This window comes from Tenrec ecaudatus, chromosome 17 (assembly GCF_050624435.1).
Source record: "Tenrec ecaudatus isolate mTenEca1 chromosome 17, mTenEca1.hap1, whole genome shotgun sequence".
In the NCBI taxonomy this organism is placed as follows: domain Eukaryota; kingdom Metazoa; phylum Chordata; class Mammalia; order Afrosoricida; family Tenrecidae; genus Tenrec; species Tenrec ecaudatus.
Window position 1 is genome coordinate 28,456,872 of NC_134546.1, and position 17,281 is coordinate 28,474,152.

At 39.4% G+C, this 17,281-nt stretch overlaps 1 protein-coding gene across 2 annotated transcripts in view; it reads right to left on the reverse strand.

Annotated features, from left to right (window-relative positions):
* Positions 1-17,281, reverse strand: part of STRN (striatin) — a 116,537-nt gene that overhangs the window by 50,054 nt on the left and 49,202 nt on the right. For both annotated transcript variants that reach the window (XM_075535754.1, XM_075535755.1), the window contains exons 4-6: positions 10,952-11,030; positions 5,771-5,938; positions 3,413-3,548 (exon numbers count right to left, since the gene is read on the reverse strand). In XM_075535754.1, the coding sequence (XP_075391869.1) occupies positions 3,413-3,548; positions 5,771-5,938; positions 10,952-11,030 (383 nt within the window). The remainder of the gene's footprint in view (positions 1-3,412; positions 3,549-5,770; positions 5,939-10,951; positions 11,031-17,281) is intronic.

The window sequence follows — 17,281 nt, forward strand, 5'->3', positions numbered from 1 at the left end:
TGCTCTTCCTTCCCCTAACCCTGATGGGACCGCAGAGCAATAATTCAGAGAGATACCCCAGCCACCACCACCACCATCTTACAGATGAAATGTCCTGGTTCTCCTTGCATGACAAAACAGGCTGGATGAATCCAGAAGTGTCTGGAATCTCAACTTGAAAATGTAAATGTATTTTCAGCATTCATTAGTACTAACTCTAGGCCTGAGTCCAAATGCTGGCTCTTAAAAAAGCAATTTGTTCCTAGGCCTCTTTTCCTCAGTAAAACATTACAAAGAATGGTGGTAAGTAAGAAAGATAAGGCAGCAAAGTTATTTGCACAGTACCTGAGATAACCATGAAGGGAAAGAATCAATATTCTTCTCCTTCCTGTTAGTTGATTATCAATAGCCCTTTAAAAACTTCTCAATACTAAGAAAGATAAACTAACTTCCATGTCCATATACTCCCTCCGCCTTGCCGCGCCCCATTTATGGCAGGGCAAGATGTGAATATATTTCTGGGGTGGTAATTATAGCAAAACAAAATCTCCAAGAAGGAAAATGACTTGGTAGTAGTTAGTATTAGAGGAAGGGGTTCCTAGTACAAGGATTATGCATGAAACTGTTAGTGACCTAATTGGGGCTATCCTTACTTTGGCTATAAATTTTTTAAAACAGTCAAGTTTATTTCAAGGTGGTGCTGAGATAATGTACTGCAATCAAAATTAACCAAAGATGGCCTTTGAGTTGGTCCTGGGTTGTTGGCTAATTCCTACAACAGAAGGCCTGCCTGCCTACAAGGCAAACTTTGGAGACATGCATTCATTTCACGCATAGTCAAACAAGCAGAGTTCTAGTTATCTAGAGCCTGTCTGCTCAGACTACACAACAACAGGCCACAAACTATCTGCTATCCACAGACTGGTAAAACCTGCTGGTATAAACACTACAAGCGGCTTCTGTTCTTCAAAGCTCCTCAGCCTACGGAGGACCCATTGTTGTTTGAAGGACAGACTCTAGGGCCTTTATGCACTCTCCTCCCCACCCCTCGCCCCTAGCTCCCTCCTAGGAGTTCCAGACCTTCTTCCCCTTCAGGTGGCTACTAGAGTACCTGTGCCTCAGGAGGGCCTCTAGCTATAAGGTACTACTTGCCCACGGTGGTAAAGGCAGACCTCCCAATAAAGAGCATGTTATACAACACTGCCATCTTGTGGACATCCTTTTTGTAATAAGTTGTGTACTCCAGTGGGGTCACTACAGGTATTTGAAATCAATGTCTATACCATGCATATTTTTTAATCAACTAAAATGGAAAACTATCTATATTAGTTAATTTGATAAAATCTAAAGCTATAAATCATACTTGCAATAACAGCTATTATTTACAGTAATGGGAAGAGAAGGGACTTATTTCAGAGAAATGCTACCCAAAAGAAAACTAAGCTAGGAACAGCAATATGAGGCACAACAGATTTTTAAAGCAAAAAGCTTTACCAGGGATATAGACACAAAATTCAATGATTTTTTAAAAATCTATATGGGAAGTAACAATTCTGAATCTTTCTGATTAGAAAGAACTTCACTCCATGAACCTGAGTTAATAAGTCTAACAACAAATGTATCCCTATATTTTTAGTTGCACGTTACTAAGTATTGCAGGATAGAAAGATGTGTGCACGTGCATGTGGCTCACATACATGCATGCACACTCCCCTATTGGTGTACATACACGCATATCTATTTATCTAGCAATAATGTAAGGGCTCTAGCCCTCCACATAGAAAAGGCAGTACCTGAAAAGTGAAAGAGCCTGAGACAATTTACAGGAAAAAAAATCAGCCGCTATGCACAAATAAATGACATAATAAGCACAAGAGGCTTAACATAATAAAACATTAACTAACAAATATTTTGTCTATGAGTCTGTCAAAAATCTAGTATAGTTGGGAATACAGGTAGAAAGATACTCCTGCACCTGGTACAAGAGTAAACTGGCACAACCTTTACGGAGAGCAATTTAGAAGGCTCTGGCCGCACTTACAGGGGTGTAATCACTGCTGTCCTTTGGCACCACCCAGTCTATTTCAACTCCCCAGGGCCCTATGGGAGCACAGCAGTGCCTATGTGCTTCGTGGCTGCACTCTAGTGGGACACACTGCCAGGTCTTTCTCCCACAGGGAAGCTGGCTGGGTTTACACAGCCAACCTTTTGTTAAGAATCCCAGAGCTTACCCACTAAACCACCAGGGCTTCTTGGAGACCATCTAGTAACTTACATACTCATTATCCTTATCGAGAACTGTATAGCTTGGGGATTTTTCTTGTACTCCAGTCAATTAAGACACATGCTGTCTCTTTGTCTGGATAAGGAAAACGAGCATAAAGTTCAAATAAAGCCCATGATGGGGATGAATCAGCAGATGCTTGCTATATGAATAGTGGTCTGGAGAAAAAAATCATCTTAAAAGTAATAATTCATTAAGTAGCAGATGGAGCTCAGGAACAGAGGGCATTGAGAACAGAGGACACTTAGCACTTGATAGTTAAACAAATCATTTTCATATATTCATGTAGTGTCTCAATTTGTTCCTCATAAAATACTCTGGGGATAAGATGGGTATTTTTTATACTATCCATTTTATAAATAGAAAACTAAGACTTAAATACAGACATTAGTGGCGGAACTGGGATTATAACACAATGCTTCTGAGGCTAAGTTTGGTTATTCTGTATTATCTTATTCTTCTCTTCCTCTAATTAAATAAATGTGGAGAAAGGAATGCCAGACATTTTCCTGAAAACAGCAAAGTATGTCCTCATATCTTATTTCAACAAGGGAGAAGGAAAGGGGATGGGATGGCAGAGGAGGTAAAAGGGAGAAGCAGCAATGTGGATGGATACCTCTTATTCCAGGACACAACTGTGGGAAAGTTTTAAAAACATCTCAACCACACAACAGAAGAACCCCAAACAATTATGAAGAAATCTAGTGAAAGATTTCTGAAAGCAGAGATGTTTGTAGAACGTGTCTTCCAAAGCATCCCTGACAAGACAGATAAACATGGCATCAAGAAGAGCTGAGGCCAGTCTCCATGAGACAGCACTCTGGGCCTGTCAGTTCTACTGTCTTCCCGCAGCCACTAACACTGCACTGTCACACCTTGTAGTGTTTGCCACAGTACCCAGACCTAGAAAATGTTGTCACTGTAAAGAATGACCAAAGAACAGCAGAGTAAGAACTTCAAAGAGAAAGCTGCTATCTTAAGAATATTATTAAATTAAATATCAATATTGAACACAAAGTTACCCCACATGAATTCAGGGGGGAGGGAAGGATATGAGAGGGGAAATTTAAGTTTTAGTGTGGATTACTTTTTAAGTACACATTCTATTCACTAAAAAAAAATTTATATTAGCCAAACTATCCAACTCACTGTTGAAGTATCAATGACGCTTTTTTCTCGTCCATCAATATCATCATCTTCATCTTCATCACTGAAATCTGCAGCTGCGCTTTCAAGGAATTTGAAATTATCCAGCACGGAGGCAGAATCTGTTAGCTCGGATTTTCTGGTTAAAACATGCACATCTTACTGGTTAATCATTTTTAACAACATTAAAAAATATTAATTCAAATGCCGTATCAACTTCTGTTTATATTGTGATTACGGTCTCCCAGAATCAAATGATGACTCCCAAGGACTTTGATTGGAAAGTTATAAGATGGCGATGGCAAAGCTCACTGCCACTGAGGCACTCCTGACTCACAGCAACCCCTGCGGGTTCCGAGACTGTCACTGTTTACAGGAGTAGCACACCTCGTCTTTTTCCAGAGGGGTGCTGGAGGTTTCAAACTGCCGACCATGCGGATCACAGCCCACCATGCAACCAGTTCACTCCCAGGCCTCTTACAGATAGACGGCAACAGCGAAAGTGGCAAATCTTTAAAGTATTGTGCAATCCGTGTCTTCCTGCAGTACACGATTCACCAACTCTAAACACATCAGTCTAAAGCAAATAATTTCTCCTTCTGACTCAGTATTATTTTGTTCTGCAAGTTGAACGTAATGTACTATTACATCTTTTTTTAACCTCACTGCAACTCTCCCTTTGACCTCTTACATAAGTTTCTAAACTAAAAGAAAATAACTAGTAAGCATGTTGCTTTCTCTGCAGCAATCTTCTATTTCTGAAGAGGTAAAAAAATGTTTTAAAATGGTACATGAAGATACTAAAAAATATATATTGGTCAAATTAATTTCTACAAGAGTTGCTCAATGTTGGTGCTGTTTACTGCTGAGTAATGGTTAATAAACCATTAATCGTCTTGGAAATAACTGCATTTTTAAAGATATAAGACTTGCATTTAGTTTCTTGGAAATAATTTCGAAAATAAGGAGTCCTGATGGTGCAACAGTTATGGGTTTGACTGCGACCCAAAGGCTGGCGTTTCAAACTGACTCGCCAGCTTCTCAGAGAAAGATGTAGCAATCCGCTCTCCTAACAATCACAGCCAGGAAACAACTCAGGACACTTCCACTCTGCCACATGGGGCCACGAGTCGGAAATGATTGGAAGGCACACACCAAAATTTAGTGGTCAGTTTCCTAGTGGCCAGAAGATGAAAATTTCTCCTGGTTCCTTAGCAAACGTTTTGGATAAGAAGGCACTGTCTTAAAAATTTAGTTACAAGTATAATACAAAAATTCAAGACAAATCATATGAAAACTACTCTTTTGTCTTTCCCAGCTCCATTCTCAGTTCCCACCTAAACATGACAGGTTCAGAATAGTACCCTATCAGTCTCTAAAGACTGAGAAGCCCAAACATGAAACAAGAATGATGTGCTGTGGAGGTGTTTATAAAGAGAGCCAGCCCTCAAGGTGAAAAACACAGCCAGAACAGTGCTCACATAGTCTCGATCTACGCAATGAAATAACTGATGTCTTACGTCTATAAAAATAAGTTAATTTAATCTTAATTAGTAATGAATTTAGGAAAGCTAAATGACAGCTTTGTTTTGTTTCACAAAAGTCACGGTTTTTCATCTTTATATTAATCTCATGACTTTAGTTCGCGTGCCTAATAGCAGGAATTATGCACTCACTGAAAATTTAACAGAGCTCAATTGATATTTTTCGAAGTATAAACACACTAAAATCAAGTCACATCATATTTGAACGTTCACAGAACCTTAGGCATTTGGCTAATTAAGAATTATACCAATTTGTTAATGGAGAAGAATCTCCTTACTGAACTATTCCTGTTCAGTCTAAAATGGATTATGTGTTATTGAACACCAAATGATCCAAATATAGTATCTCAAACAGCTACTGAATTTTTCACACTTAGTCTTTCAGTTGAAAAGATATATTTTAAAATATTTTAAAATCAGAGAACATATGAGTTACAGCATTATTTGACAAAACTGGCTTTTAGGTTTCACTTGTAAGGAATGAGATATTTGCATGATTTTTATGTCATCAACAGTGAAATTCCAGTTTTACGGACTTGTACTTAATTTTCAATCGAGGTACCTTATGAAGTTCTAGTAACTAAAATTTGTAGTATATATAAATTTTGAATAACAATTTTGCAAGTGAAAAATTATATTCTTAAAATTAAAACAACCAATATAACTGCTGTTGGGTAGAACTTGATTCCTTATGCATTTCCCTTTAATAAAATAAAATAAAATTTTTATATTACTATCTAAAAGTATGTAACACATAAAACAAAAATTGAATAAAAACTAAGTTATAGCCAAAATACTTTCCAGAAAAAATACTTACCCAATCATTCCTGTCTCTTTAACTTCAGCCTCTGTGCCATTTATAATCGAGTCCTGATTTTTGTCATCTTCCTTGTCGGTGACATCACTTGAAAATCCCAACAAAGCTCGTACTCGTTTGGATTTCACATCTAGGATAGTATCTGTGTAACCCACCTCTTGTAGGTACCTGTATGAAAACGATCCTTACAGTTCAGTCATACTGGCATCGACATTCTATAGTTCAAGATGTAAATAAATATTTATTTAGATTCCTAGCCTGTGTAAGATACTTAATAATACAGTACTGTGCCAGTGAGGCCTGCTAATAAATAACGTTCCAGCTGCAGATGGGGCTGTCTCTTGCAGTACCAGCCTCTTCAGTCACTGAGAAAAATCAAAGAACTCTACAATACACCATTCATTACATTTATCATTAGAAGTTGAGCCTAATTTACCTAATAGCACATTCTTTCCTCCTCTAGGCAGGATTGAAGAAAGCTCCCAGATTCTACTAAATTATTTTATAACCATATTCCAATATATAAAAATTATTTTTAATCTGCCCCTTCCCCTCCTGGTATCTTATACTCTCCTTATTGGTCCTGGGGTAGGGGGCTATCTGTCCTGGAGTCCGTGTTTCCAGCTCTAACCAGTACTGGTGTATATCCTCTGGGCTTGTCAGATTTGTAAAGTAGAATTGGGATGATGACAGTTGGGAGGCGGAAGCATTTAAGCACTAAAGGAAAGCTGTATGTTTCATCGTTACTACACTGCACCCTGACTGGGTCGTCTCCTTCCCATAACCCTTCTGTAAGGGGATGTCCAGCTGCCTATAGGCGGGCTTTGGATCTCCACTCTGCACTCCCCCTTATTCACAATGGTATGATTTTTTTGTTCTTTGATGCCTGATACCTAATCCTATCGGTACCTCATGATCACACAGGCTGGTGTGCTTCTTCCATGTGGACTTTGTTGCTTCTGAGTTAGATGGCTGCTTGTTTATCTTCAAGCCTTTACGACCCCAGACACTATCTTTTGATAGCCGGGCACCATCAGCTTTCTTCACCACATTTGCTTATGCACCACTTTGCCTTCAGCAATCATGTCAGGAAGGTGAGCATCATGGAATGCCAGCTTAATAAAACAAAGTGTTCTTTCATTGACTTGAGTAGAGGCTCTATGTGCATCTGCTACCTTAATACGATGTACATGCCTGTATTTAGACCTCCATAAATGCACTTTGCCTCCTAGCTCTTTCCTCTATTTCCTTTTACTTTCCTCTTGTCCCACTATCATGTTCAGCCTTGAAGGCTGAAATTTTACAGAAGTAGCTGGCCAGCCTTGACTTCCACAGAACTTCTGAGGGTTTGAAGGGCCAACCTTTTGGCTAATAGTATACTACATGAACTGCATTTAAAGTAGCTGGGTGTGAGGTGTGTTTGTATGCATGCATACGTGCTTATTTGATGCAGTGTTATGAGTATAGAGAGAGTACATTAACTTTTTATTAAGAGCTGCAGCCAGCTTAAAACATTTTTCTATAATAATAATTTATGAATGATGAAGGGTTCATACGTAGGGGGGAGTGGGGAGGGAGGGGAAAATGAGCAGCAGATATTAAGGGCTCAAGTAGAAGGCAAATGTTTTGAGAATGGTGATGGCAACAAATGTACATATGTTCTTGACACAATGGATGTATGTATGGATTGTGGTAAGAATTGTACGAGCCCCCAAAATGATTTTTTAAATGCATTTTTCTGCTACTTTTTAACTTTGATTTTTTAAAGCAAATCATTTTATTAGGGACTCTTACAACTTTTATAACAGTTCATACATTGCATCACGCAAATGTATTTGGACACAATGTATTTGGATGTTCAAATGTATTTGGACATAAGTTGCCATCATCATTTCCAAAAGATTTTCTTTCTATTTGATTGAGCTTTTGGTATCAGCTCCTCTCCTCCTCCCCCCCCGCCCACGCTACCACCATTGTGAACCCTTGATAATTTATAAATTATTTTTATTTTCTCTCTGCTTGTTTTACCTCTGTATTTTTATTTTCATATTTCACACCATCTGCTACCTCCCTTTACCCGTTTCTGTTATTTTTCCCCACCCCCAAAGTGGGGGGGTGTTGTATGTCAATCATTGCAATCAGTTACCCCTTTCTCACCCCCATTTCCCCCTACCCTCATGGTATCCCTACTCTCATTATTGGTCTGGAGGGGTTTCTCTCTACTGGAATCCGTGTGTCGAGACCAAGTCAGTGTACATGCTCTGTCTAGCTGGATTTGTAAGGCAGAACTGGGGTCATGATAATGCGGGAGTGGGTGGAGGGGTGGACAGGAGTATTAAAGAACTAGAGGAATGCTGTGTGTTTTGTCTTTAACTCTGATTCTGAACCTCATTTCCCCCTCTAAAATAATATGTGTATCTGGCAAACAAAAATTTCCTAAAATAGATCAAAAGTATCAATTACAGGAATATATAAGAGGCAAATGCTAATAATTGATGTGACTGACAAAGGTTAGACACTGACTACAAGTAGGCATCAAGTTCACTCACTTTAAAAAAAGACAAAGGTAGATAAACAAGCTAAAATTAATTTATTTCAACTTCTAGTTTTAATAGTTATTACAGATGAAATAGATCACACAAAGGTATGTAAAAGTGATGAAGTGTATCTTATCAAATAGTAACTTTTTTTCATTATTATCCAAATAAAAATGTGAGCACGTCAGTACCTGAGTTACCACATATTTGAGTTATGATGCACCACACTAACAACGATCTGTTTTTGTTTTGTTTTTTCCTTTTGCAGAGGGGCAGGTACATCTTATACTTTGCAATATGTACTGCATATAATATTGCAGCACATACTTTGCTGATGGTACCATTCTCACATGGCAATTAACAATGAAAACTCTTTGTAAATGGTGTTTTGACATCAGAACCGACTTCCAACGTAGTAGTCGGGACCCCACTGCAAGCCAGGTCTGAACAGAATCAGTTCTTGCACACTAATAGAAAGGTGCTACATTGATCTATTTTAAACAAATCATACTTGATAATTGACTTTGGCAGGAAAATCGGGTTACATATATATGCTTTCAAAACTGAGAGGCATGGAACTGCTGACATGATGGGGAAGCAGGCACGCATGCTCAACAGACCCTCAACATTAGAAACACGAAAGCTCCAATGAAGCTGACACGGATGACCCAAGCTTCACATCAATGCATAGGCAAAGCGGATGAACACCGACCAGGAAAAATTTCAAGAGTAGAACCAGATGGAGGAATTCTCAGTCTGATGCAGTCTAACATCTGGGGCATTGGTAAATAGCTTGGCACACTGATGGCTGGCAATGAGAGGTCCCCTCACACATCCTGGTAACCCCAAAGCCCCACTCATCCAGGGGCCAGGGACACCTCAAATGCAGGCTCCACCCCAAATAGCAAATGCTCTACCTGAGGTCAGAGCCTGGTGCACCCCTCCCCTGACTCCAAAGGCGTTTGAATTCCCTCTTCTTAGCTCAGTATGGATTGTGATAAAAGTTGTAGGAGTCCCTAATAAAATGTTTTTTAAAAAAACAAAACCAACATGAAGCTGGTTCTTTGAAAGGAATTTTAAAACTTTAAAACCACTACGAAATCTACCAAAACAAAAGAAGATTAAAATAGACAATAAGGATTAAAATGGGTAAAGTCTAAAAAGAACAAATGGGAGGGGAAAGGAAAATAGAATACTGTGAAGTACTGCACTTCAACAAATTTGAAAACTTAAGAGAAATGAACTACTCACCTAAAGTAAGACAGACTTTAGTAAAAAAATGTGAGCAGATTCATAAAATCTTAACAGACATTAAAAAACAAAAAAAAAAGTCTAGGCTCAGAGTGGTCACTGGTGATTGCTAACAAACATTCAGAGAAGAGCTGCTACTAATCCTAATCATACTACCCTAGAATATGGAAAAAAGTGATGTGGTAGTCCGTTTGAGACTATCAAGAGTAAAGGGGTGGAGTTTAGCCTGTCAATCAGGTCGCAGCTTGATAACCTCATTTGGAAGTGCTAAGGAGATAAATTTGAGTAATAATTGTACTGACTTCACTTCCTTGTAAATGGATACTATGCTATTGAGAGACACATACTTCAAAATAGATCTTGAAATGTTTGTAGCAATGAATGTGATGCCACTCCTTCTGAATTTATTATTCCCATAATAGTAACATTGACAGCTAATCATTCTTTGAAAATATCATTATGATAACCATGTCTTATAAAAATAAAACTAAATTAAATAGATCAGCACACTAGGAAAATTACCTATTCATTAAGAAAAGCAAATTTAAGAATGAAGTGAGGGCATTAATGAAAAATCCAATTAAAATCAGCAGAGTCCCATTCCCTTCAAAGTTTTTTAAGACCAAAGAAAAGATAAGAGAAAATGATGTTAGCCTCTCCCCATACTCAAAAGAAGTGACTGATGCACATCCATAGTCTAAACCAGACCACAGGTTTAGATGGTTTCCATGCAAACACCCCAAAAAATAAACACCCATTTCTATTTATAAGAACAACAAAATGGTAGCAAATTTCATTTACTCACGCAAAGATATGAATCCCAGTTACAACATGATATGCAAGGCCCAGAACAGAGCTGGTGAATGGGACCGGCTCAACACGTGATGCCTGAGTCCACCCTAGCTTTACTTTCTCTTTATGGCCTCAAGTACACATCGTAAATTTGTTAACTCAAGAACTCCTTCAACCTTTTAAAAATAGAAAGCTAAAAAACATAACACAAACAGCAAAGAAGCATTAACTGGAATTATATAAAAATATATGCATATTCATGTATAAAAGATGCAAAGCCTGACTTGAGGGTATAGAATTCTTTCAACTATAAATGTAAAGGTAAAATAAAATTTGAACTCTTAAAATTTTACTGTTCTTGATGAAGCTAAAACTATGAAGAGAAAATGGGTTCTTCATCATTCTTATTAATACTTAATATCAAATAAATTCCGCCACAGGAGAAAAATGTTTAAAATGGAAAAGGAACAGTAACTCATTTAAGGTTTTCATCGAAGCAATATGTTAATGAGTACCAAAATTATTCTACTGAGCTAGAAACACAAAATAATCTCCTATTTTTTTTCCTCGTCAATTTATAATTAAAATTTGGGATACTTACTGTCTAAGCAGTTGGCGACCTTGTTTCCACATTAGCTGGCTGTTTTGTTGTGGCTGCACCTCAGTTTCATTACCTTCATCTAGAAAACATTAAATCAAAATAAAATTGGCTTGTTTTACATTTTAAAGGGTATCTCAAGACCTAAGAAATTGCAGATAAAAATTTATATGAATATGTAAAATTGAAACTGTAAGTGGTACTTTAGGTCGCTGTAAATTCTGTTTTAATCTTTAATTTCTATCATAAAACACTAATATAAAATTGGTTATTGTTTCCAGATCTCCCAAGTAGCAGAAGTAAAATGACAACCTCTTTAGTTAGCCCAAGAATTTTCCTGCAAGAGGAGATTTAACTGAATCGCAACATAAAATAAGCTAAGTTGAAGTATAAAGATGCACCCATATCTGAGCTAGAGCAAAATACCCAGAAATGTTGGTTAAGAAAGGTAGCTTGCTAAAGGGTCATATGAATAAGAAATAGATTTCCTTAAAAAAATCTAAAATGATAATCCAAAACTGTTGCTGTTGAGTCAATTAATTACTCCACATAGCAACCCAAAAGAAAAGACCAGGGAGGAAGAGAGAGTGGAGCACATCCTGTCCGCCAAGCCTTGAGGAGGATATCCCGGCTCAGAGCAGCCAATCCACACAGAAGACCATATGGCCGGCCCCACTGAGGCATGACATCCCTCACTGACCCATAGCCCTACAGTGGACAACACTGGAGACACAGTGTGGGAATTGCACCCAATATGATCCATCACACCGAGGAAAAATAATAAGGGCATGCAACAGAACAGCAAGGGCAGCAAACAACAAAGTCCTCAGGGAATACCAAAAATAGGCTTTGGGGCCAGAACTTGGCACCCCATCAGACTTGACCAGAAAACACGCCTAAAGGCCAACAAACAGTCCTTTAACTACAGGCTTTTCTTTGTTGTTGTTGTTTGCCATTGACTTTTTGTTTTCTTTTGTTGCTTTGTTTTGCTCTGTCTTGTTTTTGTGCATGTTATTATCTCCTCAAGTCTATCTAAATAGCTAGGCTGGATGAACAATCTGGAGTAGAAAACAGCGGGACCAACGAGGGACATGGGAAAGGAGGAGGTGGGGGTAAAGGAAATGGTGTTAACAAACCCAGGAACAATGGAACAACAAGTGATCCAAATCGGTGGTGAGGAGGTGTAGGAGGCCTGGTAGGGCATGATCAAGGGTAATGTAACCGAGAGGAATTACTGAAACCCAAATGAAGGCTGAGCAGGATAGTAGGACAAGAGAAAAGTGAAAGGAAATAGAGGAAAAAACTAGGAGGCAAAGGGCATTTATAGAGGTCTAAATAAAGGTAAGTACATATGTACATACATTTATATATGGTGACAGAGAAATAGATCTATGTGCATATTATTTATAGGTTTAGCATTTTAAGGGAGCAGATGGACATTGAGCCTCTACTCAAGTACTCCGTCAATGCAAGAACACTTTGTTCTATTAAACTGGCATTCTATGATGCTCACCTTACCAACAAGATCGCTGAAGACAAATGTGTGCATAAGAAAATGTGGTGAAGAAAATTGATGGAGCCAAGCTATCAAAAGATATAGCATCTAGGGTCTTAAAGGCTTGAAGGTAAACAAGTGGTCATCTAGCTCAGAAGCAACAAAGCCCACATGGAAGAAGCACACCAACCTGTGTGATCATGAGGTGTCAAAGAGCTCAGGTATCAGGCACCAAAGAACAAAAAATCAAATCATTGTGAATGAGGATGGAGTACAGATTGGGGACCCAAGACCCATCTGTAGGCAACTGGACATCCCCTTACAGAAGAGTCACGTGGAGGAGACACGTCAGTCAGGGTGCAGTGTAGCAATGATGAAACATAAATGTTTTGAAAATGATGATGGCAACAAATGTACAAATGTGCTTGACACAATGGATGTATGTATGGATTGTGATAAGAGTTGTATGAGCCCCCAATAAAATGATTTTTTTTAATTTTAGGGGACATTTTTCTAAGCATTTCCAGAATTAAAAAAAAAAACCCTACCAAATCATATTAAATAACATATAAGATGTCACACACTACTACTAACAGATAGTGTTCACAGACAGGGCTATAGCATGAGACTGCCATGCTGAGTGTGGTTCCCAGGAAAGTTGCTTAACAAGGCTGCTCTCCTACTTGGGGTGCAGGCTGTGTAAAATGAACACTGAATGCTAGTTTTATTTTCTGCCTTTTCCCGTAAAAGCAAAATCCCCTTCAGATTTCTTTAGGTAGTGAAAATAGGTACTGCAATGTATGCCTTTAATTAAAACAAAGGTATTGCAAAGTGAACTTTTAAAAAGCAGGGGGGAAAGCAAACAAAGTAAAAAAAAAATCAGGGGATTACTGCAATTGCATTCTCTTTGCCTTTCCCAAGGCTACTGAATGTACCGGTGCCTCTATCTAAACCGAAAATATTGAAGCTGTCAAAATGGTTCCATTTTCCTTAGATGCATAATTAACACCAAGGGAAGCAGTAATCAACAAGTCCTACTATGTGTTCTGTAAAAGACTATGGCAAAGTGAGAAGAAACACAGATGTCACTTTTAGAACTCAGGTATGCCTGATACAAGTCAGGGTATTTTTAATCACCCCACCCCAAATGCATGTGGAAGATGGACAACAATCAATGCTTTACAATTATAGTGCTGTCAAAGGAGATGAAGTATATCATAGACTACCAGAAGAATAAACAAATGTCTGGAAAGAAGTACAGCCAGTGTGCTTCTTTGAAGAGAGATGGTGAGACTTTCTCATGAACTTTGAAAAATGTTGTCAAGAGGGACTGAACCATGGAGAAGAACATCATGCTTGATAAAGCAGTAGAGCAGGAGAAAAGATGGATGGACACAATGAGCTGAAACACAATGGTCAGGATGATGCTGGACCGTGTACTGATTTGTTCTACTACACATTTAGTCACAGAGTCAGAACCAACGCAGTAGCATCAAACAACATAAAAACTCAAACTATAGACCCTCCACTTTTCAAATCCTTCTATTTCTTAGTCAATTAGTCTTCCTGCTCACCACCATTATTTCTAATTCTGTTACTGTCCTTAAACCTCTCACCTACCTCCCACATAAACCCATCACATGGACTTTCATTTAAAATGTACCAACAAACTACATTTATTTCTTACAATGTCTTTTTGTACTAAGGAAAGATATACTGTTCCTGCCATTCTTAAGCTACATTCAAAATTAATTCTCTAATACTTCTCGAGGTATTTTCCGATTTTGTCAATGTCCATTCTCTCCCTGTTAGAAGTAACACAGCGCACCTGCAGTGTTGCACTATTTCTCTGAGCACATGTCCTCTCAGCTATGATTCTGGAACTCCCCTCTCCACAATCTACTTTCGTAAAAGTGTCTGCATGCAGTGCTCCTTTCCTGCCCATGTCACTTTAACTGCCCTCAGCTGCTTAGAACAAAGTTTTCAGTGACCTATGTGTCACTATATTATGGACATACTTTCCAGTTGTCTGGACCGTCATTAATAGTGCTAAACTATTCTTCAGTTCCGAGAAGTCCCTCTTTTCTTGCTTTCCACTAGCCATAGTTTCCTCCTATTACCAAGACAATCCTTATCAGAATCCTTTTCAGATTTGTCTTCCACCAGTACCATGTACACTTGAGTATAAGCCTACCCAAGTATCAGGCAAAGCACCTACTTTTACCACAAAAACTGCATTAAAAATGTGCCGGAACAATTCACAATCGCAAACACTTGGAAACGGCCTAAGTTTCCATGGAATGGATGAGTGCATCAGTAAGCTCTGGCACATACACATAATGAAGCACTGTGCAGCACTGAAAAGCACAGACGATCACGTGAAACACGTTGCTTCATGGGAAGAGCTGGAAGGAATCATGTTAAGCGAGGTAAGCCAAACTCAAAAAGGACAGGTATAACATGAGTCCCCTGAGGTAAGTACAATCAGCATGCCAGGAATAGAAGAATAAACACCTATCTTGCAATAAACAGGTGGAAGCATAGATAGTTGGAAAGAGAGCAGGCCACACCTAGGGAGGTACATGAGAGTCCAACATAAAGAAGGGGAAGGGGGGCAGGTGGAGGGAGAAGCGGGGTGGGGAGAATCCGAGTGGATGGCCTGAGGGGAACAGGGCACTAACCCACCCAGGGGAAGAGTATTGGTTGTGTCCCCACAGAACTGGAACCTGCATACAGACCTCACCATGACAGGCTAAACCAGGAGGGTAACATAACGTACGGAGGAATCCACAAAGAGACTGGACCATATGCCGGCCCCAACCAGAATTAGCCTTACCTCCACCATCGAAGGGAGTACCACAGAAAAAGAAAATAGATCGTCTGGTGTGGAAAAGGAACTGACCTACCACACCACACCCAGAAGGAAGTTGAAGCAAAGGAAGGAGGAAGAACGGAGCAGAACACACCTGGGCCCACCAAGCTCAGAGGATGACAGCCGGCTCAAAGGGCCCAATGTACAGAGAGGACCATATAGCAGGCCCCACGAGATGCGACATCCTGCACTGGCTCATGGCCCTACAGGGGACAGCACCGGAGAAACAATGGGGGATGTGCAACTGAGCTGACCCCACTACACTGAGGCAAAACACTGGGGGCGTGCAATGAAGCGGCAGGGGAAGCAGAGCAAGGAAGCCCCAAAGATGGTGGTGGGGGGGGATGATCTTATCATCATGAGTGAGGGGAGCTCATGATGGGGACCCAAGGCCCATCTACAGACAACTGGACATCCCTTGCAGAGGCGTAGTAGGGAGATGAGTCACTCAAGGTTCAGTGTAGCAATAATGAAACTCACAACCTTCCTCTAGTTCTTAAACGCTCCCTCCCCTCAACTATCATGATCCCAGTTCTACCTTGCAAACCTGGTTAGACCAGAGGATGTACAGCGGTAAAGATGGGATCTGGAAACACAGGGAATCTAGGACAGATGAACCCCTAAGGACCAACGGTGAGAGGGGTGATACCGGGAGGCAGGAAAGGTAGAAAGGGGGAACCAATCACAGGGATTTACATATAACCTCTCTGGGGGATGGGCAACAGGAAAGTGTGTGAAGGCAGATGCCGGGCAGTGTAAGATAAGATAAAATAATAATTTATAAATTATTAAGGGTTCATGAGGTAGGGGGAGCAGGGAGGGAGAGAGAGGGAAAAATGGAAAATGAGGAGCTGATTCCAGGAACACAAGGGGAAGGCGAATTTTGAGAATGATGAGGGCAATGAATATATAGTGTGCTTTACACAATTGATGTATGTATGGATTGTTATGAGTTGTATAAACCCCAATAAAATGATTCAAAAAACAACAACAACACACACACACAAAACGTGCCAGAAAAACTCGACTTATACACGAGTATCTACGGTATTTAAAAAACTGCTATTCCTCAGAGATTTTTAGTTCTTCCCCTCCTCACTCTGCAGCATAAGATCCCCGAGTGATCTCTTCCACTCCCATGACTGATTACCAGAGGTGGCTGCTGATAAAGACTTGCACATCTATAATGTGTGAACTGTAATACCTAGACCTCCACACCCAAATGTCCAAAAGTGAATCCACCACCTTCCAAACCCACTACAGTCCAGTTGCTTAAGCTAAAAATTCGGGTATCATCTTTCATTCTTCCTTCTTTTTCACTACCCCAAATATCTACCCAAGGTCTACTTCTTACAGATTTTACTTCTTAAGTATTTCCTGAATATGCCTACTTCTCTTTGACTCCTCTGGTACACAGCTCTGTCAAGTACCTTTCCTCATTTACAGATGACTGTACCAGTCCTCTAACCAGTCGCTCCATCTTCAGTTTTTTCCACACACACTATAATGTGACCTAAGATCAAATTTGATCAAAACAGTCCTGATAAAAAACATTCAAGAATAGTTTATGGGGCAGTGAGTTGAAGCCAATGGTGGTGAAACAATATGGGAAGAGTGAAATGTGACACATGAGAAGACTTTAATGTCACTGACCTGGTACATGGACAAATTATCGAATGGGTGTATAATTAATTATATATATTTTCACCAAAAATAAAATATATATTTAAAAAATCATTTTATTTGGGGCTTACACAACTCTTACCACAATCAATACATACATCCATTGTGTCAAGCACATTTATACATTTGTTGCCATCATCATTCTCAAAACATTTGCTTTCAACTTGAGCCCTTGATATTAACTCCTCATTTTCCCCCTCCCTCTCCACTCCCTCATGAACCCTTGATAATTTATAAATTATTATTATTTTGTCATATCTTACACTATCCGACGTCTCCCTTC